At 39.4% G+C, this 24,880-nt stretch overlaps 1 protein-coding gene across 1 annotated transcript; it reads right to left on the bottom strand.

Annotated features, from left to right (window-relative positions):
- Nucleotides 1-22,369, bottom strand: Rcn2 (reticulocalbin 2). The gene is made up of 7 exons (XM_059267928.1): nucleotides 22,155-22,369; nucleotides 21,702-21,807; nucleotides 20,134-20,330; nucleotides 12,070-12,183; nucleotides 2,573-2,669; nucleotides 1,473-1,615; nucleotides 1-992 (listed from the first exon to the last, which is right to left on the bottom strand). Exons 1-7 carry the CDS (start codon nucleotides 22,299-22,301, stop codon nucleotides 840-842), a joined length of 957 nt encoding a protein of 318 aa, XP_059123911.1. The 5' UTR covers nucleotides 22,302-22,369; the 3' UTR covers nucleotides 1-839.
- Nucleotides 22,370-24,880: the final 2,511 nt, after the last annotated feature.

The following is a 24,880-nucleotide window of genomic DNA, read 5'->3' as shown; positions in this document are numbered from 1 at the left end:
TTTAATTATAACATAATTCTTTTATTAAAAAAGGCAAAATAAGAATATGCACTAGAATAATTAACAGTTTTGAGAACACTCACTACCTAAATAAAGGAATGAATAATGTATAATACAATGAAACCCGTGCTAAATTTAAGATTTATCTGGAAAAAAAATATAAAAAGATAGGACAGTTTATTTTTAATCAGTCAAAAATGAAGAGTCTGGACAATGTCAATTTCCACTCACCATAATGCTATAATTATACATTAAATATAATTACTATCTATACATATGCAAAAATATAAAGTTCTATTTCATACCACAAAACCTTTTATAGAAACCATTTTAAAATTAAGTAGAACTTCTCAACATCTATGTGAGGTTTAAGTCCTTCTGAAGGTTCCTTTAAAGGTTTTAAAATATAACACTAAACCTAAAAACACTGTCCTTTGTCAGTTTCAAAAGTAAATCTACTTAGTACAGAACAAAAACTGATCGCTTCATCACATGCTACTTAAATACTATTGTTTAGACATGTCTAAAATCCTCCATTTCTTCAAGTATGGAAACAAAACTCAGTCATCCCACAACACAGCACTACACAGATGGAGTACTTGGGAAAGACTGTGTGGTCATATGGCACAATACTTATGTTTTACTCCTTCAATAAATCTTGAAATAAATACCGAGTTTTGTTTTGTTTTTCTTCTAGAAGGCCAAAAATGATAATCTACATTAAGATTTGATATGGTAAGACTTAAGAGTGTAAAATACGACATCAATATTTTATCATAAAAGTAAAGCTGGTAGCAAACTACAAAAGGACCCATCCTGCACTTGGGCACAATTAGGAGTTAAAGCTCATCATGATAGAAATAGTCATCATGGAGCTGTCTGCCATAATCCGTGGCTTCGCTGGTAAGAAACAAGTCTTGGTTTTCCAGAATCTCTTCTTCAGAGAGCTTTTTGTCACCATTCAAATCCATCTCATCAATTAGATGAACAGCCTTTAAAATAAACCAAACCAAAAGTTGTACAGAATTAGTCTTTAAAATAAAATGTTCACATTTGGGTGTGATTTGTCAAAACCACTGAGATATACCAAGAACTCATTAATGTCTAAGTCTCTAAATTATTATACATGCCACTGTGCCTGTCTACTGCTTCTCTCATATCCCCTTATTTAATCTATATTGGGTTCTGCAGCGCCACACTGGGTCAGTACAGGGTATAATCCACTTGAGCCTCTAAGTATGACACAAGGTGTCATCCTATTGACTGTGTCCTAAGATTAGTACATGATACAATCTTAACTTCCTTGTCTCCCTGACAATACGAAAGTTTCATCATTTAATTCAAAACACAATATATCCATCCTATGTAATTCCATTTCTTTTTTCTTTTGATGGAGATTTCCAGCTTCCTTTCCTATCAGTAATACAAAGTGTGTGTTAGGAAGGGGAAAACAGCAATTCTGTAATACTTACTTCCTCTTGTGCAATGCCCTGATTATTGGGCACTACCCATGATAACAGCTCTTGGGGATCGAGCCGGCCATCATTATCCTTGTCATAATCATTCACAAATCTGTCCTTCTCAACAAGTATCCATTCTGGATCTTCATTTGCAGCTTAATAAAAAAGCAAAAACAAAAACACTAATATATAAGAGTATCACATGAAACCAGTAAGAAGTTTGATGTATCTCTAAAATAAAGGAAGTGAATTTAAAGTTTACTACAAATTTTGAAACCCAATGAAACAGAACTACTTACCAGAAAAAATCTGAAATAAGGATAAATATGTAAAGATTTCCAAAAGTGAGACATTAACTAAAAGAACTCAGCCTTAACTGTTGCAAATTTACTAAACTAATGCTTTTATTGTGTTGCCACTTACCCTGATTTCTAGTTTTCCTAATTTAAGTGGATAATATTTATTTTTAATTAAAAAATTGTTTTGAGACAGGGTCTACACAAACTAGTCTCAAACTCCCTATGTAGTTGAAGATGACTTTGAACTTGATGCGCTACCACACCTGGTTTGTGCAGTACTAAGGCTAGAAGCCAGGGGTCTCCTGTATGCTAGGCAGCACTTTGTAAACAGCCACATGCCCAGGCCAGGGCAATGCTTTATATACATCACGTGACTAGAAGACTGTTTGACATGTTTGTATACAGCAATGCCTTATGTAAGGCTCATTTGCAAGAACAAACCAGGAAAACAACTTTAAAACAACAACAACAACTTCTTCTTCTTCTTCTTCTTCTTCTTCTTCTTCTTCTTCTTCTTCTTCTTCTTCTTCTTCTTTAAGCTTCTTCTTTTTTAACACTATTTGCAGTATTTTACGTCCTTTCTCAAGATCTACACGCAGTGGCACAGGAGTTTAAAGACAACCCCCCTTCCTCCTTTGAATGACAATGGCATTACATTCGCTGGAAAAGGAAGTGTTTAGACATACATGGAAATGAAAATGAGCAGAGTGTCATGTCAGGAGCTGTGAGAGCCTGTGTGGTTCCTCTGGTCACACAGAACCACTTTCCTGAATTCCAACCCCATGCTTTCCGCCTTACCCTCGGGCAACTTACTTGGGTCTCGCCTGTAATCGCCAAGAAATTCTTCCAAACTAACAAATCCATCACCATTTTTGTCATGTTCTTCTAAAGCCTCTTGAATGACGAACTCCTGTTACACATTCATTCAAAGAGAATAAACAACCATTTGTCACAAACATTTCAATCCCACCGTCTTAACCAATCCTACTATAGAACTTCTTCATAAGCAATCATTCTGGCCGTTCATATCTGCAGGAAAATGTTCGTAAATTCTAGAACTCAGAAGTAAGAATAACCCCCAAGTACTGAGTGATTTTAAATTGTACATCTTTATTCTCCTGTGTGAAGAATTCTATTTCACTTTCATAAACAACCTTGGCACTAAACACAGGCTTCCTGCTTTCTGTATATTCTCCTCCCTCTCAAGACCGCCTTCTCTCAGTCTCGTGGACTGCTAGACAAAGAACTACAGGGAAACTAATAACTACTGAAGACAGAATTAGCCTTTTCCAGGGATGAGCGCCCTAACTGACTCTCCAATACAACAAAGCGGTCAGCCCTGAGACCGCACACACGCAAGCAACAAAAGTAGACTCCGCAGGTTGTACTTACATACTTAGGCACACATATACATACATGTGTGACAACAATCAAAGAAAAAGAAGCTATCAATCTGAGTACTGTGGGGAGCATGGAAAGAGTTAGAGGGAAAGGAGTTGGGAAGAAAATGGAAGGGGGAAGTAATATATTTTTATTAAAAATGTATGGAAGAAAAAGAATGCCACCTCTGACTACTCCTTTTTCCCTCCATTTGCTCTGCAATCCAGTAAGGGCTCTCAAAGAACATGACCTTATACTCCTCAGCACACAGATGTTCTTTCTCCAGGGTGGAAACAGCTGTGGGATAATCTTTTTGTACACTGTAAAGATGAGTCTCTGCCTAAGGTACCTTCTGATTGGTTTAATAAAGAGCTGAATGTTCTTTATTAAATACCTACGCAGGAGAAGATAGGTGGGACTTCTGGGGGAGAAAGGGGGTCTTGGAAAGAATCTGAGGGATGGAGAAATTAAGACAGAGACGGGGGAGGGAGTTAGATGTACAGTATGGAGGAAAGGTTAAGTCATGTGGCAGAATGTAGATGAATATAAATGAGTTCTTATAAAGTTATAATAGCTAGTTGGGAACAGGCCTAAGCTAAGACCAAGCTTTCATAATTAATAATAAGTCTCCATGTCATTATTTGGGGGCTAACAGACCAAAAAAGTCTGATAAGACTACATTTGGCACCCAATTCGGGGCCATGTATATCCACATAGAGCCTGAGAAAGTTGAAAAAAAGTTCCAAACATGGAGGCAGACACAGCTTCCTAGTAACCATGCTCTCAAGCAGGCCCAGTGCTCATGGCATACAGAGGTATGGCTCCTTTAAGACGACCTGCTATGCAGCCAGCATGCTACTCAGCACTTGGTAGAAACACCTGCTGCAGTGCAGGCCCACCAATTCCCCAGAGCTGAGGCAGGTAAATACAGCTTCTTGCTGATACCTGCAGGCATGAGGCTCAGCTCTCATGGAAGGGCAAACAGCAGCTACAGGCCAGAACCAGCGGGATAGCCTGCTGGATGGATCTGAGGGGGACAGAGCCAGCCACGCGTGCCAGGTGCTAAGCAGAACCATGCAGAGGATGGCTAGGTCCTTTAAGGCTTGGCTCATGTGGTCAGAGAAGGCTACAGACATACAAAAAGCCAGGTCCTGACCAAAAAAAACCCTGCACAGGTACAGTATGCTTGAAAACGTGCTTAAGTGCTAAAGAAAGAAAAGAAAATAGGTATAAATAGTCATAGAAAAAATAGTTTAAAAACAATAAAGTAAAATCTTTAATGAAAAAGATATATATATATATATATATATCCAAATGGACTTATAAAATTGACAGATGCCTTTTTTCTGCTCAAATTTAAAAAAGAAAATCATCTTTAGGTGATTTGTGCATACTGCATATGCCATACTTGTGTTAATACATCTGTTACCTTTAAAAGTTAGTGTGTTTTCAGAACGAAAGGACCAGACATCAACAAAGACAAGTAGCCCAGGTGATCCAGCCTCTCAGAATGCCTCTGTTGCTGTTTCCTCAAAAACCTACATGTAAAACAACTTCAAAGCAGCTAGCTGAGATGGTGAAGCCTCACAGACTACTCTAGCCAGGACTTCAGTTAGCCCTGCACCTTCCCATCACATCAAGACTGGACAAAAAAAAAAAAAGGATACAGCTAGCTCTTCCAAGACTTGACCATTATTTCAATTTTCTCAGGGTCTACCAAAAATGCTGTCACCCCCAGGCAACAGCAAGCAATTTGAAGAACTTGACACCCCCATTTCCAAGAGGTGGAGGAGTTGTTTTTGGTTGCTCGGTGGGTTATAGATGTTTGTCATTGTTTAGGGGAGTTGGTTGCAAGTTGCTACTGGTCATGGTAAGAGAGGAAACTAAGCAAAGAGGTTAGATTCAGGGATCTCTCTCTGAAAAACAGGGGAGGATATAGGAATAATGGGATAATAATAGGATATAGGAATAATAGCATAAAGTATTGAATCTACTTTTAAACTAAAAGACTACTAGTCTCAAATATTTTACATTGGTATGGATTTTTGTATATTGATATAAATTTAAGGTCATTTTTATTATGTTATACTGTATATATGTTTCTACTCTTATTTAAGGTATTGTACCTATAAAGCTCATTTGAAAATGTAATGTAAAGTTCTAGTCCTTAAAAGCTATTACTACAAACTGTTTAGAATAATTAAGAAATGCAGGTTAGTAATTAGTCATCTATAACAATCAAATTTGTAGTCATGTTAGGTATGTTTTCAAGGTCCAACATATTTTAGATAAGTGATCTTCAAATACTTGAATGATCTACAAAATATGATATTTAAGATGTTTTAATAACATAAGGCTTTTCATGACAGTGAGACATGTCTGCTCCTGGCAGCACCAATCTACTTCAGAGAAGATGATGGCCATTATTTTCAATGTGGCAAACTTAGCTACTGGACAAGAAACCACCCTTGCCTCAACTGCTGACAGTATGCTGTCCAAACCGGACAAGCAGGACACAAAAGAAGGCAACTGCCAAGACAAGGTAGGGCAGCCTTCAAAATTCCTGCTTTACAGAAAAGTCTTGTCAGATATTCTAGGCCTGTAGGCCAAAGATGGATGCCCCAACATTGCAGAGGAACCTTGAGTGACTGTCCAGGCAGCCAGCTGTCTCTGTCATTTCTATAGTTTTGGATGTTGCTTGCTTTGCACTTCTTGTTTACTCAGGTAATATTTTATCCTTCTCAGGTCTCTGATGGAGGTGAAGACTAAATTAGTTTTACAGTTTTGTTACCAAATTAAAAAAAAAAACTCACAGAAGAGATGTAAAGTTTATAAAGGTTGAGAGACATAAAGCTTAAGTTGTTTATCTAAAAAAGAATGTTTTAAAGTCTACAAGGATATTTTTAGGCTAGTAATACAAGTTATGATGGAAAGTAGCTTAGGTACAAAACTTTGAACTCATTAAGATAGTATAGATAATAGAGTACTTTCCCCAAATTTGCCAAATATTAATAAACTGGATACTGTGAATGTAATTCTTATCTGATAATTGTTCTTACTGTATATAGTTTTACTAGGTTAGAGTTAAAACCTTTCCTTTTTATTTAGACAAAAAGGGGGGAATTTTGTGAGATAATCTTTCTGTATGCTGTGAAGATGTGTCTTGCTGTGGGATGGTCTGTATGTCAAGTGTGTTGCTGATTGGTCAGTAAATAAATCACTGATTGGCCATTGGCTAGGCAGGAAGTATAGGCGGGACAAGGAAAAGAATTCTGGGAGTAGAAGGCTGAGAGGGGGAGACGGCCAGCCGCCATGAGGACAAGGAAGATGTAAGGTACCAGTAAGCCATGAGCCATGTGGCAAAGTAAAGATTAATAGAAATGGGCTAAATATAAGAGTAAGAGCTAGACAATAACAGGCCTGAGCTAATGGCCAAGCAGTTTAAATAATGTAAGAGTCTGTGTGTTTATTTTATAAGTGGGCTCTGGGACTGGTGGGACTTGGTGGCGGGAGCTGGAGAGAAATTCTCCAGCAACAAATGGCGTCCAACGTGGTGGCAAGAGTTTCCACCTAAAAACTGAGAAAAAAGATTCTAAAACGGACCTAAAAACAGCTTCCTAATTGTCTCTCTCAAATAAGCGGCAGCTGCCGGTTTGAGCTACTGGCGGGTTCCTAGCGTGCGCTCTGGACCTGCAGTATGGTGGGAATGAGGCCTCTGCAAGTAGCACATTAAACTGTGTGGTGGATTTAGCCTTTGCTAGTACAAAACAAAGAGGTTTCTGGGCTACACGCTACTTTGGTAAAAGTGTAGACCCACTATTTCTGAGAGTTACGGCTCCCAGAGCTGGTGAAAAGCGGACCACCACCATGTTGGGAAGCTGAAGTGGGCGGAGCCAGCAGCCACTGCGCCGTTTCAGGCTTAGAAGGCTGCAGTTTAAAGCAATAGGCTCAAGCTAATATAAAAAAATAAGCCACGTAAAGATGACTACCACACAGAGAATCTGGATTATGTTCTCTTTGATATTCGTAACTGCAGAAAAACATTTGATTGTAAAAGCTGTTGAGTTATGCCAAAATGTATATTTTAAAGGTACCTTGACTTCAAAATTTGGATATAAGGATATGTTGCTTTGGAAAAGAGTCTCTGCTTTTGTTTCCACAGAAAGCCAGAGACTATGGATTTGTTCCAGATTAAGATACATCAGGTTTGACCAGCCAAGACCCCCTGAAAGGTCTCCAATGACACCATGGCCCAGATGATTCAACATCCAGAATGGTTTCAAGTCAACTGGCTCAGATATACAGCCTCACGGACTACTCCATGATCCTAAAATTTTCTTTCTGTCTCCAGAAGATACAGCGCCCCCCTCCAGCAGGAAGTAGTAAGAGAAGCTATGCCCAAATTCCCAAATATACCAAGCTGGCTTTAGAGATGGAATTGGCTCACTCCCCCTCTAAACCCAGACATATTGCTCAAAAAAAAAAAAAAATGGTTAAGAGATTCTTGTGTCCCAAATCAGAAGAGCCCTCTGGTGTGGGACAGAGAAAAAACAATATTTTTATTTAAATCAGGTTGATTATAAATACAATCTCTTTCTAAAACAAAAAGGGGGATAGTTTAGATATGATAGGATGAAAGGGTAGATTAATGAACCTACTTTGAAAGAGTAACAACTTGTTTAAAATGTTTTACATTGCTATAGATTTTAGTTTATTGATACAAATTTAAACTTAATTTTGTTATACTGTATATATATTTCTATTCTTATTTGAGGTATTATGTTTGTGTAACTCATTTAAAATTGTAATGGATAATTAAAAAATAGATTAATAGTTAGTCATCTATGATAATATTTGTAGCCATGTTAGTTAAGTCTTCTAGGTATACATAGATATATTTCAGATAGATAGGTAGTCTTCAAACACTTCAAAGACCTACAGAATATGGCATTTAAAATGTTTTAAAAGTTTAGACTTTTTGGACAGTGAGACATGTCTGCTCCTGACAGCACCGATTTACTTCAGAGAGGAGGATGGGCATCGAAGACACTCCATATGGAGTTTATCTTCACCTTGACAAAAATAGCCATTTGGGCAAGAAACTGTTCTTGCCTGGACTGCTTGATCAACTGGACATGCAGGACCCATACAAAGGTGACCACTGAACTTTGCTTGACAAAATGGTCCTTCAGGTTCCTGCTTTGCAGAGAAAACTGCCAGACATTCTACAGGACACAGAGAAAAGTGAATAAGAGACTCTAGGCCTGTGGGCTGAAGACAGATGCCCCAACTTTACAAGAGAACTTTGAATGACTGTCCAGGCTGCCAGCTGTCTCTGTCTACCCTACAAGATTCCTAAAAGTTGCTTATATCCTTCTCCATTTCTCAGGTAGTAGTATATCCTTCTGAGGTCTTTGATGTGGTTAAAGACTAGATACTTACAATTTTCCTTAGTTATAATAAAAGATAAGTTAGATATAAAACCTTAAACTTACAAATATAAGATAGATAGGATCTCTTCTTTAATATTGTAACTGTAATTCTTGCTTGATAATTGTTTTGTTATATGTAATTTTACTATGTTAAAGTTAAAACCTTCCTTTTTAAGAAAAGAAAAGGGGAAGTGCTGTGGGATGGTCTGTATGTCAAGTGTGTTGCTGATTGGTCAGTAAATAAATCACTGATTGGCCATTGGCTAGGCAGGAAGTATAGGCGGGACAAGGAAAAGAATTCTGGGAGTAGAAGGCTGAGAGGGGGAGACGGCCAGCCGCCATGAGGACAAGGAAGATGTAAGGTACCAGTAAGCCATGAGCCATGTGGCAAAGTAAAGATTAATAGAAATGGGCTAAATATAAGAGTAAGAGCTAGACAATAACAGGCCTGAGCTAATGGCCAAGCAGTTTAAATAATGTAAGAGTCTGTGTGTTTATTTTATAAGTGGGCTCTGGGACTGGTGGGACTTGGTGGCGGGAGCTGGAGAGAAATTCTCCAGCAACAGTGTCTCTGCCTAAGGTACCTTCTGATTAACTTAATAAAGAGCTGAATGGCCAACAGCTAGACAGGAGAGGATAGGCAGGACTTCCAGGGAGAGAGGGGAACTCAGAAAGAATTTGAGGCATGGAGATTAAGCCAGTGAGGCATGGGAGTTGGATGTACAGTATGGAGGGGAGGTAATGTGCCATGTGGTAGAACATGGATAAAAATAAATGGGTTAATTTAAGTTTTAAGAGCTAGCTGGGAACAAGCCTAAGCTAAGGCTAAGCTTTCATAAATAATAATAAGTCTCTGTGTCATTACTTGGGGGCTGGCGATCCAAAGAAAGTCCAACAAACAAGACTAACTACAGCTCTTGACTTCCAAACTCAGTCCTCTTACTACTTCTAAACCTACATTCATCCACCAATCTAAATGTTCCTCACTCATTTCAAGCTCTTACCAAACAACCAGTCCTCCATCTGTCTCATATGTAGAGTGTTTCTTTCCCTTAGCTCACTTCTCAGCACTGGAATCACCCAAGCCTCTGACTCTCTGACCTTGGATCCTTTACCTACATCTTCTGTGATGTGCACATCCCAAGGGCATTGCTTTACTCTTGAATTATCACCCTGTCTAGTCTCAGGCTTCACCCTGTGATTCTCACTTTACTACCTGCTGCTCCCTAAGCCTCTCAATTCAGACTTTGTATCTGAACTATAATGAAAACATCTTCTCAAATTTCCAGTCTGGACAAATCCAAGGGCTTCACCTACATTTGTATGAAGCAACACTGAAAGACACATTGTTTTTTTAAAAACCCAACTGTACACATTTTACATATAGAAGAGACTAGGGACCCAAGGATTAGTTTTAGAGAAAGTATGTGAGAATCTCATAAAACTATAATCATTATTTAGGGTAGTGTGTCTATATACACTTCTTCTGTGGGATAGTGCTATAGTTTTTATTTATTTATTTTTAAATCACATTTTTAAAGGAGAAGGGAGTTTGTAATCTAACAAAAGTTAAGAATCATTGATCAAAATAATTCTACCATTCAAGCAATATCCTTGGGCAATAGATTTATTTTAATTATGTTGCCATACTTTAAAAGAATTTTTAGAACAATATGAATGAAAATATTTCAAGGCTAGGCCTGGTGGAGCAGGCTGGCTATCCCAGCAACTTGGGAGTCTAAGGTAGGGGAATTGAAAGTTTAAGGCCTGCCCACACCACACAATGAGTTCACATAACTTATAAGTTTTTTTTTTTTTTTTTTTTTTTGGTTTTTAGAGCAGAGTTTCTCTGTGTAGCTTTGCACCTTTCCTGGAACACTTGGTAGCACAGGCTGGCCTCGAACTCACAGATATCCGCCTGGCTCTGCCTCCTGAGTGCTGGGATTAAAGGCATGCGTCACGACCGCCCAGCATAACTTCTAAGTTTACGTAATTTATAAGGGCCGGGGATGTAGCATATGCAAAATCCCATGTTAAATTCCCAGTATCACAAAAATAGAGCAAACCTTTCAAATTAAATTCTAACTTGAATCTACAGTAAAAATCAGTTAACCGATCCTGTATCCCTGTCTTTTCCTATACCCAACATACCCTTTAGAGGAGGAAAAGGCGATACGAAAACAAGCAAGGTAAGTAGGAGTCAAAGAAGCCGCTCTCAGTGATACTCTACACTATGATCACACATCTCACGTGCTGCCATCAGCTCCAACACAGCACAGAAAGGACAACCAAGGAGGGCTCCATCTACCGCATCCAACGGTGTCAAAGGTATAGCTTTTGTCACTTTTACATAAGCTGAAAACTTCAGGGTCCTTTCTGTCTCTTAACACTTATTTTGTAAACCAACATTCTTGACATTGCTGTTACAAGGTCTTCAAAATGTTGATGGAATTTATTCTGTTCCCTTGCCAGGCTCCTATTACATAATGACTATTATTTAATTGCTTTCACTAGCCCACCCCATCCTCAGTCAACTGTTCCTTGTTCTCTAAAAGTCAAGGTCCAAAATCCTCTGCCTGCTTTTCTACAGCTCAATTAGTGTGGCCCAGCTTAGCTTTGGCATTTAAATCACACCTAGCACTGGTCTTAAACTAGGTCATGTCCTTTGTGCCAAGTAAGAACTTAGAAACTTCACAATGACAAGAAAAGTGGCACTAATGGCACCGCCTTGCCATGAGCTATGGAGAAAAATGCGCCTGCTTGTTATTCAAGACAGCAGATTCTGGCCATTACCCACTCAACAAAGAGCTACACCTCCCTCCATAAAATACCCAGGAAATAAAGCCACAGAGCTGGAGGTTATGCCATACAACAGATCTCAGTATACATGGGTTGTCAGTAAAGGTTTTCTTATTAATATGATGGGAAGTAAGGCTTCTTAAGAAGCTTGCTAAAAACACAGGGGCTCAACCAGTGTACAAATAATTAAACTAGAATCCAACAGCCTTGTGCGGGCTACTAAACAATACCCCAGTACTTCTTTTAGGTACTCATGGAATGAGAAGACTTACTATGTATAAAGTCAAAAAAGTATCCCATCCTCTGAAAATCAATCAAAATGTGATCCATTTTTCCAGACCAAAAGTTCTCATAAGTTAGGCTGTGAACTACATGAGAGTTGTACTGATAAGAACATGGAAAGCCTAGACAAAGGTCTGAAAACCCTGAAAGGGACGAGACAGGCCTTGATAGGTTATGACAGAAGAGGTAGCCGGAGAAGACTGTTGCACATATACACAGATTAAAAACAAAATCCTCCACTTTCTCCCTCCCAGAACCATCTCGCCATCACAGAAACCCTTACCACTTCTAATCTCACGTGAGAACTTCTGAACGTTTTGAATCTGCTCGTCTCTAAATTCCTGTTTCACAACCCATTTTTAATAACTTAGCAAATAGGCTTTAGTCACTCATAATGCTGTTAAACTTGCTCCTTACCGTCATATACTCAACTTCTTCAGGGTGTTCAAAAGCAATAAATTCTTCAAGATTCAGACCAGGACCAGAATCCTGATTAGCTTTTTCAAATCGCTTCTTATCCTTTAAATGAAGCTTTGGGGGGAAAAAAAGAACAATTTTAAAGATCTCGGTACCATATCAGCTTTGAAAAATGCACACAATGTGAGATTTAATATACATTTTCATACATTATCTCATCTATCTTTATAATAGCCTTCTGAAAGTAGGTGGAGCTAATCACAAACATCCACACAGAAGCACCATAGTCAGACAAAGCTAGACCTTAGTTGTACAAGACACTAACTATGGCATTCAGGGCAAAGTGCTCAACCTCTTTGGTTTCTTCTATAAAACTGGGACAAAAATGTCTACTAAGAAACTTGTACGACAGCTGCCACTGGGTAACCCCAATGGTAACCGTGAAGTGGTGGCACACACTTGCAATCTCAGCACTCCAGACACCGAGGCAGGAGGATCAGGATGGAGGCTAGCCTGTGCTAAACCAAACCCCAAACAATAAATTACTAGATTGTTGGCAGAGTAATTGAGATTACACGATTTAATAAAAGCCACAGATACTTACATCTCATTAATTCAGCCTAGTAATTTTGGAATACTTTCAAAACAATAAAATTAGGACAACCAACTATATCTTGGTAGAGCCTTTTAAAATTGCTTCAGGTCCTCTAAATAATTTTTCAAAAATATGTTAACATTACTTAAGAGGCTAAGGCAGGCGAATCTCTGAGTTCAAGGCCAGCCTATGAGATATAGGCTAGACTTGGCTACATAGAAAGACCTTGTTTCAAAAAACCAAGAAACAAAACCACTCAAACAAACAAAAATATGTTTCAGAAAAATGGTCCCTTATTTTGAGAAACCTCTCCTCTGACTACTGATAGCATATATGGAAGCCTGTTCTTAGTAGGCTCTTCATTCTGCTAATTACATATATTCAGAAATAAATAGTCCAAAGGCTTAATAGGGTCTCATTGGCCGGGCGGCAGTGGTGCATGCCTTTAATGCCAGCACTAGAGAGGCAGAGCCAGGCAGATCTCTGTGAGTTCGAGGCCAGCCTGGTCTACAGAGTGAGATCCAGACAGGCACCAAAACTACACAGAGAAACCCTATCTCGAAAAAACCAAACCAAACCAAACCAAACCAAAAAAACAAACTTCTGTTTTCTTTTTAAAGTATGTTCAAGTACAGAAAAGATTCAGCAATTAGGGACAAGGATGCTTTTGATATATGTTCAAGGAGAATTCTCTAACCAACGACTTTGAAAGCCATCAGTATGACATTCCTAACATCACACACTTTCTATTTTGAATATTTTTGGGAACAGCCTTTTATTCTAAAAACTTGCATATAGTAAACATTATTGTTTAAACATAATCACAAATATTTTTAGCAATTTTTAATTTATGCGTTTTACCACTGTTAATTGTTTTTTCAGAATAGCTTAGTCAGAAGTCACATACTTAAAACAGTAGGTATTTCACTGACCCCCAGTGGAAAGCTCACACTTCCCCTAAAGAATTTGGTTTTTAAACATCTAGACTCTACAAGCCAGCCACATTCTCTTAATTATAACATGAAAAAAAACTGTTTCTAAATAGCTGCAACTTTAGATCAAGTAATTTACATTTAATGCTCAGATTTAACATGGAGAGAAGTAGAAAAACAAGAATTTGAGGTTCTGTGTAGAGTCAGCTAAGTCTTTTTGAATAAATCACTGTTCAAAATACCAAATGTTTTGAGTTCCTTATGAAAGAACCCTTCGATCTGGAGCTTTAAAAAAAGTCCATGTTTTAGCAGAGTGAGCTAACTGTGGCCAAATTTGCCTATGGAAAGAAAGGCCCTCTTTCACCAAGCTGAAGAGGTGGGGAGGGAGGACCAGGAAGGAGGGGAAGGAAAAGCGTTCGGAGGAATGTCAGAGTTCACCGCCATTTGACTGCAACTAACAGTGCCGATTGCTGGGCACGATGCCACATACTTGTAATCCCAGCACTTGGGAGGTTGAGGCAGGAGGATCACAAGTTTGAGGGCAGCCTGGGCTACATGGCAAGATTATGTCTTTTGAAGCTGGAGAGATGGCTCAGTGGTTAAAAGCACTGGCTGCTCTTCTAGAGAACAGAGGTTTGAGTCCCAGCACCCACAGAACAGCTCACAACCTTCTATAACTCCAGTCCCAGGGGATTCAATGTCCTCTTCTGGCCTCCGAGGGCATCAGACATGCATAGTACACAGACATACATGTAAGCAAAACACCTGTGCTCATAAATAAAAATAAAATAAAAAAACTTTAAGTCTCTTAAAAAATGTCTCATATTAAAGAAGTCAATATATAATTTTTAATTGTAAATTGAAAGACAATAATGAAAGTTGCACAAAATTGAACATTTTTATTTTCTTTTTAAAAATTTCTTATAGGCTACTAGAGCAATGGTTCTGAACCTGTGGGTAGCAATTACTTTGATCAAATGACCCTTTCACAGGAGTCACAAATCAGGTATCCTGCATTCAGATATTTACAGCACAATTCACAACAGTAGCAAAATTATAGTTATTAAGTAGCAACCAAACAATTTTTTGGTTGGGTGTCACCACAGCATGAGGAACTGTATTAAAGGGTCGCAGCTTTAGGAAGGTTGAGAACCACTGTACTAAAAGACAAGATACAGTGATAAAAAGAAAACCATATTAATAATTTATTTTTATGCAGAAATTTGTGAAAAACAAAACTGCAATCTTGATAAATATTATTTGACATGAGGGAATATATAATCGACAATCCTAGAATAAAGTTTAGGTCTTAACAATCAGCAGCAATGCTGATATCTTACAAAAATAAACGTTGTTTATGATGTAGTCAGCAGTTGAGTGCAGAAGTCAGAATACTGAACTTTTGCCCGGCAGCAGCTCCCCCAACTTCAATTACTCTGCTTATCTTGTGTTCTTCACACTATTTGGAAAAACTTCTTCAGATATTTCACAATGTGAAAAGGTAATTATTTTGTTGTCTATAATCTTTATATGGAAACTTATCAAAAATAAGATTCAAGTACAAATAAATTTTAGTTTAATTTTCTATTAGATTTCAATATAAAGATTTTTTTCTTCAGATATCTGCTTTTTATGACAACTTTATTCTTGTCTAAATGTAGTTTGTAACTTTGAAATTGACTCAGGCTTTAAAGTTTATTTTTTGAGGCAGGGTCTCACTGTGTAGCCTTTGCTGGCCTGGAATCCTGCTTCTGCTTCATGAGTGCTGGGACTAAAGGCATACACCATCATGCCCAGACTTTTTATATTTTGAAGACTAATGCACACTCTCTCTGGGTTTATTTTTATATTCCACACCAATTTTTTAGAGGTTATAAATAATCAAATTCTAAAAAAAAGTATTATTAGAACTTCAAAAAGATTGTCTTATTCTTGGTCAAATAATAGCCAATAGGATTCCTACTGGTATGTGTTCATTTTGGGGCTATATAATTTCCATTAGGATATAAAGATCCATTTAACTTATTCTTAAAGAAACTACTTATTAGCATATATTTACTTTTCTGTGTATATGTGTATGTGCTTACGTGAATGTATGTGTACCACATTAGTACTGGAGCCCTCAGAGGCCAGAAGTCGTCACCCAATCAATCCCCTGGAACTGGAGTTACAAAGCTGTGGAGATGCTGGAACCCCAACTCAGGTTCTCTGAAAAAGCAGTAAAAGCTCTTAACTTCTGAGTCATCTCCAGCCCCTTAATTCATTCTTTTTTTTTTTTTTTTTTTTTTTTTTTGGTTTTTCGAGACAGGGTTTCTCTGTGTAGCTTTGCGCCTTTCCTGGGACTCACTTGGTAGTCCAGGCTGGCCTCGAACTCACAGAGATCCGCCTGGCTCTGCCTCCTGAGTGCTGGGATTAAAGGCGTGCGCCACCACCGCCCAGCCCTTAATTCATTCTTAAAAGACAGTCTTACAATAATATGTAATGAGGACTTGAGGAGAGTATGGCATTTGAACAAGACACCTTTTAAAAGGACTATTTGTATTTTCTATAAATAAGCAATCTACCTCTTCAAAATGAGGACTTCATTGTCAACAACATCATGTCTTATATAAAATTCCTAAGAATACAGAAACACATATACTTTCTGTGTGTGTTCATGTATGCAGGTGCTTGGGCACACAGATACATACTTTTTTAGTGGAATAGTAATTCTTTGGAGTGGTAAAAAGAAGTTGGGAAGAAATGAAAATAGGAAACAGGCAGGAAATTATAACCTAACTAGTAGTTTTAAAATACAGTATTTGCATGTCATGGTTTTTAGAAGTCCCAGAATTCTAATGGTGCTTAGGAGAACCTGCTGTGGGATGTTCTGTATGGCAAATGTGTTGCTGATTAGTCAATAAATAAAACACTGATTGGCCATTGGCTAGGCAGGAAGTGTAGGCGGGACAAGGAGGAGAATAAAGCTGGGAAGTGGAAGGCTGAATCAGAGAGACACTGCCAGCCGCCACCATGACAAACAGCATGTGAAGATGCCGGTAAGCCACGAGCCATGTGGCAAGGTATAGATTAATGGAAATGGATTAATTTAAGCTGTAAGAACAGCTAGCAAGAAGCCTGCCACGGCCATACAGTTTGTAAGCAATATAAGTCTCTGTGTTTACTTGGTCGGGTCGGAGCGGCTGTGGGACTGGCAGGTGAGAGAGATTTGTCCTGACTGTGGGCCAGGCAGGAAAACTCCAGCTACAAGAACCCTTATTCAACCTCATCATCATTTGTGTTCTCTTTAGCAGTATCCAGGATGAAAAGACTGACCTATACTCCCTTTAGGCTGCTGGAAAATAAAGATTCAAATAAGGAGAAGGGAAACAAAGTTTATCTTCCTCTTACAAATTAAATCCTATCTAATCTAAAGCTGATGTAGTTAGCAAATGCCTATACACTTTTATTAAATATAAATTTCTGTGAATTGTACATGTTTCTTCTGTTTATGACACAGGGTCTTTTTTTCCACTATATTAAAAAAAATATGTGTATGGGTGTATGTACCATGTGCATGCTTGATACCCACAGAAGCCAGAAGAGGGCATCAGATCCCTGGGACTGAAGATACAGAGAGCTGTGAGTGACCATGTGGGTGCTGGGAATTGAACCTAGGTACTCTGGAAGAACAAGTGATCTTAACAACTAAGCCATCTCTCAACTCTTTATTACATTTTTAACATTATTTATTTATTTTAGAAAGTGGTGGTGGTATTACAGCACACATGTGGAGCTCAGAGAACAATTTGTGACAATCAGTTCTCTTCATCTACCATGTGGGTCTTGGAATGTGCGTCTTTGAGATTAAACTCAGGTCCTAAGTCTTGGCAGCAAGCACCATTACCCACTGAACCATTTCAATGGCCCAAGACAGTCAAGCCTCAAACTTGAGATCTTCTTGATTCTACCTCCCAAGTACTGCTTCTTTTACAATAGTCTTTCAACTGGAAATCAACTCCTCATTGTTCCAACTACTATGTACTGTTTCCCCACACTATGATTATCCTCAATGGATAATCCCCATTTTTAGAGATGAGGAAATTGAGGGAAGGGAGGTTTAGTTTAGCAACTTTTAAGTGGTAGAGCTGGATGTGAAACCAGGCAGACTGGCTCAGAGGCTGGAACTCTTAACCTGAACACTGGTAACATATGGACAGCTTAAGAGTAATTATTAGGCCAGGAGTGGTGGTACACTTCTTTAGTCCTGGCACTCAGAGGCAGAGGCTCTGTGAATGTGAGGAAGAGTGGTCTACGTGGAGAGTTCTGGGCCAGCCAGAGCTACACAATATGACACTGCTTCAAAAAACAAAAAAAAAAAAAAACAAAAAGAGAATAATCATTAGCAGGAAAATAAGAAGCTAGAGTTAGTGGCCAGTGCACGTGAACTTCTACAATAAATACTATGTACAACAGTAAGTAATGACCATTAGAGGTACATATGCAGATAAGGCAAAAAGGCTCAAATTATTTCCAAGCACCTTAACTTGTTTTGGGACATATCATTTACAACAAAGTATGTTTTTATTTTTATTCTTTTCTATATTAAAACAATCTTCTAAAATGCTTTTGAAATATTAATTTGTCAAGCATATAGTCATTTGTATTGATATACTTTTGGTTTAACAGACTTCCTTGAAGTCTTGAAAAGTTATCAATAAAAATAGCTCTCCTCATTTCTGCTTAAACTATTTATTTGCTTAAAAAAAATTAAAACTCAGTTGACTGTGGTGGCACAAACCTTTAATCCCAGCACTTAGGAGGCAGAGGCAGGTGGATCTCTGTGAGTTCGAGGCCAGCTGGACTACAGACAGAGTTCCAGGACAGCCAGAAGTACAAGAGAAACCCTGTCTCAAAAATAAAATAAAATAAAATTCAACACTCAATAGACTGCAAAACTACTGGATCTTCAGAACTGAGTTATTATAAATAATGTAGCACTATGTCAAACTACACTGCAGTACCTTCAAAAACCAGGAACAGAGGCAATCCAGCAATCTCATTTCTGAAAATTACCCAAGATACTCAAAAGCAAGATCTAAAAGAGATTTGTATACCACACTCATTACAAGATTCAAATGAAAAACAAGGAGGACATGAAGCTGGGAGAGACTGGAAGAGGTGGGCACTAGAGGGAGCTGGAGACGGTAACAACAGGTGGGCGTGATCAAAGCACACTATATAAATGTATGAAAATTCCAGAGAGTAAAAAAAAAAAAAATTTCAAGTAGACAAACAAAATATGGCGCACATACAAAACACACACTAGAATATTTGATCTTTTTTGTTTGTGTATTTTTGTTTTTGGAGACATGGTTTCACTGTGCAGTCCTGGCTGTCCTAGAACTCACTCTGTAGAGCAGGCTGGCCTCAAACTCAGAGATCTGACTGCCTCTGCCTCCAGAGTACTGGGGTTAAAAGTGTGTACAACCACTACCTGGCAGATATTTGGTCTTTTTAGAATATGTCCTTTCTAGGTAGAAAATTTTGGCACATGCTAAAACATGGATAAACTTTGAGGACATTATGTTAAGTGTATATAAGGCAGTCATAAAAAAGATAAACATGATTCTGCTTACATAAGGTACTGGAGATAGGCAAATTTATATTTAATGGGTACAACGGGTACAGAATTCAGTTTTGCAAAATGAAAAGAGCTTGACCAACTGGCTGAACAACAAGATGAATATAATGAACACTATTGAAAACTCTTTAAAATGGCTGAAATAGGCCTGAGATGCAGCTCATAGTGGAGCGCTGGTCTAGCATGCACAAAGCCCTGGGGTTTAATCTCCAATGCCATTTTAAAAAAAATGTTACAATGGGAAATGTAAGGGGAGATGGCTCAGTGGGAAAAGAGCTCGCCATGAAAGTGTGAGGACTTGGGTTTAGACACCCAGGACCCACGTAAAGCAGGACATGGTGGTCTGTAATCAATGGAGGTGGAGACAATGCAACCTGAGAAGCTCAAGAGCCAGCTACCCTGGGATATGCAGCAGTGAACAAGAGAGCCTCCCTCCAAATGCAAGGTAGAGACTGACATCCAAGGCTGGTCACCTCCACAAGTGCCCAAATGGGAATATACACAACAAAAATAAATAAGATATGGAGAATGCTGGTTTTTGCTACAACTGCATTTTTATTTCATATAATCTTTTAAAGGATGGGGATATGCCATAAAATATCTAAATATGATATAAAGCTGACTGTTAAATTATTTTAAAAATAAAATACTGAGATACATATTAGAATCACCAAAATGCACTTAAGGAACAACTCTGGAAATGGGGACAAATTAGTGAAGAGGAAAACAGATGCAGGGATAATTTAGGCCCAGTTAAGAGTCGTACATCTGGCTAAAAGGAAACCATCAAAGTAACCATTGAAGTGGAACTGGAGGCTGCCCAGTGAACAAGGCAATTGTCTAGGACCTCAGGCCTGTTTGTGTTCAAACAGGACAGAGACAGGGTGTGACCGAAAGGAACAGCTTGGACCCACCTGCCTAAAAGACTCCTCTTCCGTGTCATCCAGAGCAGTGTTCTCATCAAAGTCAATCACACGGTCGTACATCTGGATGTTGTATTCATCCCATGTCACAGTACCATCGCTGTTCTTATCATATTCCACAAACTGCTGTTTAGCTTCTTGCATGGCGTAATGCTTAAAAGACATTTGAATCCACTGACTGAGTTCACCTATGAGAATTTCCCAGAACACAAGAATCCCAATCTGAGTGAAGATTTCTTAACTTTTTTTGAAAAAGTAACTTCAGTGTTTGCAAAAACCTGAAAACTGGCCTAATAGTACTGATAAAAATAAGGAGGTGGAGCTGGGCGGTGTGGTGCACACCTTTAATCCCAGCACTCGGGAGGCAAAGCCAGGCAGATCTCTGAGTTTGAGGCCAGCAAGATCCAGGAGAGGCACCAAAACTACACAGAGAAATCCTGTGTGTGTGTGTGTGTGGGGGGGGGGGGGGAGAATGAGGTGGGGAGAGCTGTGCAGAGTCCAAGAATGTTGGAATTACCATATATCTCTTAAGCACAGGTATTTGAATGGCTATTTATCTATGTATTAGAAAAAGTTTTATTATTTATAAAAGGTTTAAGCGTTCCTTTAACTTATAAGTTGACCAAAAATATGTATGTGTGAGTATATATATTTACTGTGTGCTTTTTTTTTTTTTTTTTTTTTTTTTTTGAGGACAAGGTCTTGCTATGCAGCCAGATTGGCCTAAAACTCATTACATGAACCAGGCTGGCTTCAAACTCAGAGATCCCCTTCCTCCTGTCTTCCAAGTGTTGAGATTGAATACAGTTGGGTGTCATCACACATTAATCAAGGTATGTTAGTAAACATGGCTTCAATTGTGAACAATTTATTTAGAACATTCTTTTAAGTCTGTACGTTCCATTTCTGCCTAACAACTTACCTAAGAGCACTCTTTTGTTGTTTGTTTTGAACTGAGGACATTAAAAACTGAATTAAGACTAAGATAGCTGAATTCCACTCCTGGGTTTGCCATTCACTTGAAAATAAGGTTTTCCTCTCTGTACTTTAGTCCATCTCTCTGAAGAGAGGCAGATGATTCTAAGCCTCCATCAGCACTAATATTTTTTTATGTTGCTATAAATATAACTCACACGCAATAAGATGTTTTCTATTTGCTTATTGCTATAATAAACTAATAAAAGCAGATTCTTAAGATTCTACATACCATAGGAGTACTGTGTCATGTGATGTCTTAAGAACGGTTTGGGCAATGTCTCTAAAATGAATCACACTATGGACAATGAGAAAAGTGATGTGAGAAAGAAGAGTGTCTGAAGGTATGACTTGCAAACTTACCCTATTAGGGTAAGTGATGTTTACATACCGTTGGAGAAAGCACTGATTTTACTCAGTAGCCTAAATAACTTCTAGGTATAAGGCCTGTTTTCCATATCACAGTACTTTTAGCTTGCTGAAACACTAGCAATCTACATTCGACAGACAACGCTGTTTTTAAATGTACATTAATCTCCTACAAAAGGCATTCTCCATTGTTGGCGGTGCAAGACAGTCCTTACTTTCAGTGAGAAAACCATCTGAGTCCGAATCAATTTTCTTTATGATCGACTGCAGTCGTCTTTGCTGCTCTTCGTGGCCAAGTTTAACATACTCATCGACGTCTTCCTTTGGGAAGGGAAATCATACACAGGAGAATCATGCACTACACTCAGTGGGATGCAATGGTGGGGGGAAATAGGGCTACCACACGCCTCATTTCCCCCAAAGATTTCAGGATGAGCTACACTTCCTCTTCAATACGTCCCCCTCCCACCTTAAGTGATCCGGTCCTTAGTTCCAGGAATAGAAAGGATCTAGCTCTGGAGCAGCAACAGTTCCACGAGCTTTACAGGCCTCAGGGTCCCCTGGAGCGCAAGCGGAGCCCCGCCCGGCCCCCATTGTCAGGCCGCCCCAGCCAAGGCCTCGCCTGGTCGCCCCGCTTTGTCACAGGACAAAGCCCGTGGCATCCTCACCTGGACGCCCAGCAGCGCCTCGCGGTCGTAGTCTGCCCGGTGCTCGCCCTGCGGGTAATGCAGCTCCTCCGCCTTGCTGGCGCCAGCCACCGCGGCGCACAGCAGCAGCAGCAGCCCCAGCGCCGCGGGCCTTGGGCCCAGCTGCATCGCGCCCGCCCGGCGAGGACGCGGAGAGCCGCGAGGAAGGGGGCAGGCGGAGCCCGGGCTTGGCAGCCTTGCTTCGCGGGCGGCCACAGAGGGGCGGCGCTGCCAGTGGGGGGCGGGGGGCGGGCGGCGGCGGCGGCGGCGGTGGCAGCTGGGATCCCACAGTCCCAGCCCGAAGTCCGGCGACTACTGCGTTGCGGAGGCCCGCCAGGCCCAACCTTATATGGCCGCGGGGGCGGGGGCGGGACCGGAGCTCTGTGCTTGTCGCTAATTGGGCCATGTTGCCCAGGAGGCGGGCCCTTGTTCAGAGCCTCCTACCAGAGCCAGCAGGCAAGCGAGCTGCGGGGGCCGTGCGACCCCCGCGGGCCCCTTCACCCTTTCCGCCATACCCTTGGGAATATAACCCCAATTCACTAGCACTTTGCCTTTTCCTTTCCGTCTTGGTCCTGGCGGGAAACTCCCTGACCACTCTGCGCATCCCTCCTGGCCTCCATCTGTGAGAAAGCCTGCGATTTTGCTGAAAAACAATACACTATTGTATTTCGAAAAAAAATCTTTGCCCGAGGAACAGACCAGCAGTATCCATTTCCCAGGCTTCAGTGTGTCTTATTTAATTTCGCCACGGCAGGAAGTACAGTATCGGGAATTGCAGCCAGATGTTTGCATCTGATGTTCAATTTATATGACCTGGTTAAATTATTTGGGCCCTTAAGAACCTGTTTGCGCTTTTATAAAATAGGCATCTTTTTTTTCTTTCTTTTTCTTTTTTTAAAAAGAAATTTTTAAATAATTGTGAGGAGTGAATTAATGCCTTAAGAACAGTAACTGGTACATAAAAGCATTTGGTAAATGTATACTTTCATCCATGGGGGAAGAAAAAAAACAAAGGAGAGTTGTACAGAAAAATAGCTCACCAAGTGGTTTTATGGATGAATGCGTGCATTTTTTTTTTTTTAATGCCTGCTTCAGGTCTGTGTAGTTTCCTCCACCTCAGCCTTTGCATAGTAAGTCCAGAGACGTTGTAACTTGAACTGTTTTGTTTACAAATTGTTCTATCTAGATTCAGATCTTTTCATAGGAAGGAAAGGTTTTCTTTTTTTCTTTCTTTTCTTTTTTTTTTTTTTTTTTTTTTTTTTTTTTTTTTTTTTTTTTTTTTTTAGGGAGGCGGTTGTCTTTCATTTCCCACAGGCTCTGGATTGGGAACAAGGAATCCTGTTCCAAACTGAAAACCGAGTGGGCATGAATTACAAAAGTTTCTTGAGTCAGACTGGTATCTTAGGTTTAGTCAGAGACCATTCAAAGGTTTCAAAGTGAAGATAAATCCAGTGTAGAACAGCATTTTTAATATCAGAGTGTAAATACAGGCAACACTTCAGAGTCAACTTCATTAAAGGAACAAAACCTTCATTACTGGCTCATATTACATTTTATTTCAGTTCTGAGTTTTGAGGTAGTCTGTGAAAAATAAAATAATCCTACTTAATGAAAGGAACTCAGTTTTGGGTGGATTATTCTCAAGTAAAAGGTAAATTCCAAGAGCTTCTGATGTAATTTAATTACAATGGATTGGATACAAAGTATTTAAGAGTTTTTTTTAAACTCAAGGACTCCCCAGATGGAGATGTGGGGGCAAAGGAAGCTAGTGGGATTTTATAATAATAATAATAATAATAACAATAATAGTTATTTTTAAGATAGTGATTTTTTAAGATAGTGGGCTTCCAACTCAGGGCAATTCTCCTGTCTCTGCCTCCCACGTGCTGGAATTTCAGGCATGAGTCATCATGCCTCGTAATTCATTTTTTTTTTTTTGAAGTGCATGTACACTTGTGAAATCTGCTCAGCACTCTGAGTCTCCCTCCTCCCAAAGTATCTACATACTTTGGGAGTACAGAGACACTGGTACCTACCTGCCTGTAGTCTCAGCTGACTGGAGGCTGGGGAAAGGGATTCACTTGAGGAACCCTCAAGTTCAAGACCAGCCTGGACAACACAGAGAAGTCTCATTTGACAGAAGGAGCGTAGAAAGGGATGGAGTATGTACAGTTCTGGCCTGTTTCATCATGGATACATGGTTCCTGTTCTGGAACCTTATACAGATGGTATCATACAACATTTAAAGTATTTTGCCTTGCTAGCAAGCAGTATGATGCCATAGAAAGATCATAGACAAAAGAGGCCAACGAATCTGAAGGAGAGCAGAGAGGGTATATGGGTGGGTTTGGATAGAGAAAAGAGAAAGGAGAAATGTAACTATATTATAATCTTAAATAATTAAATATCACAGACAACTTTGGAATCAAATCCAAACATTCCCTCTCTAGCTCTCCTACTATATAGCCTTGAATAAATGACTTCACTTAAAAACTCATCTGAGGCCTGGTGGTGGTGCATGCATTTAATCCCAGCGTTCGGGAGGCAGAGCCAGGCAGATCTCTGTGAGTTTGAGGCCAGCCTGGTCTACAGAGCAAGATCCAGGACAGGCACCAAAACTACACAGAGAAACTGTCTCAAAAAAACAAAACAAAACAAAACAAAACCATCTGATGCATGTACTGTGCTTTGTAAAGAATACATTTACT

Source organism: Peromyscus eremicus, chromosome 7, assembly GCF_949786415.1.
Source record: "Peromyscus eremicus chromosome 7, PerEre_H2_v1, whole genome shotgun sequence".
NCBI lineage: Eukaryota > Metazoa > Chordata > Mammalia > Rodentia > Cricetidae > Peromyscus > Peromyscus eremicus.
Note: the sequence above shows the minus strand (reverse complement) of the source record. Positions and strands in the feature narration are given on the sequence as shown.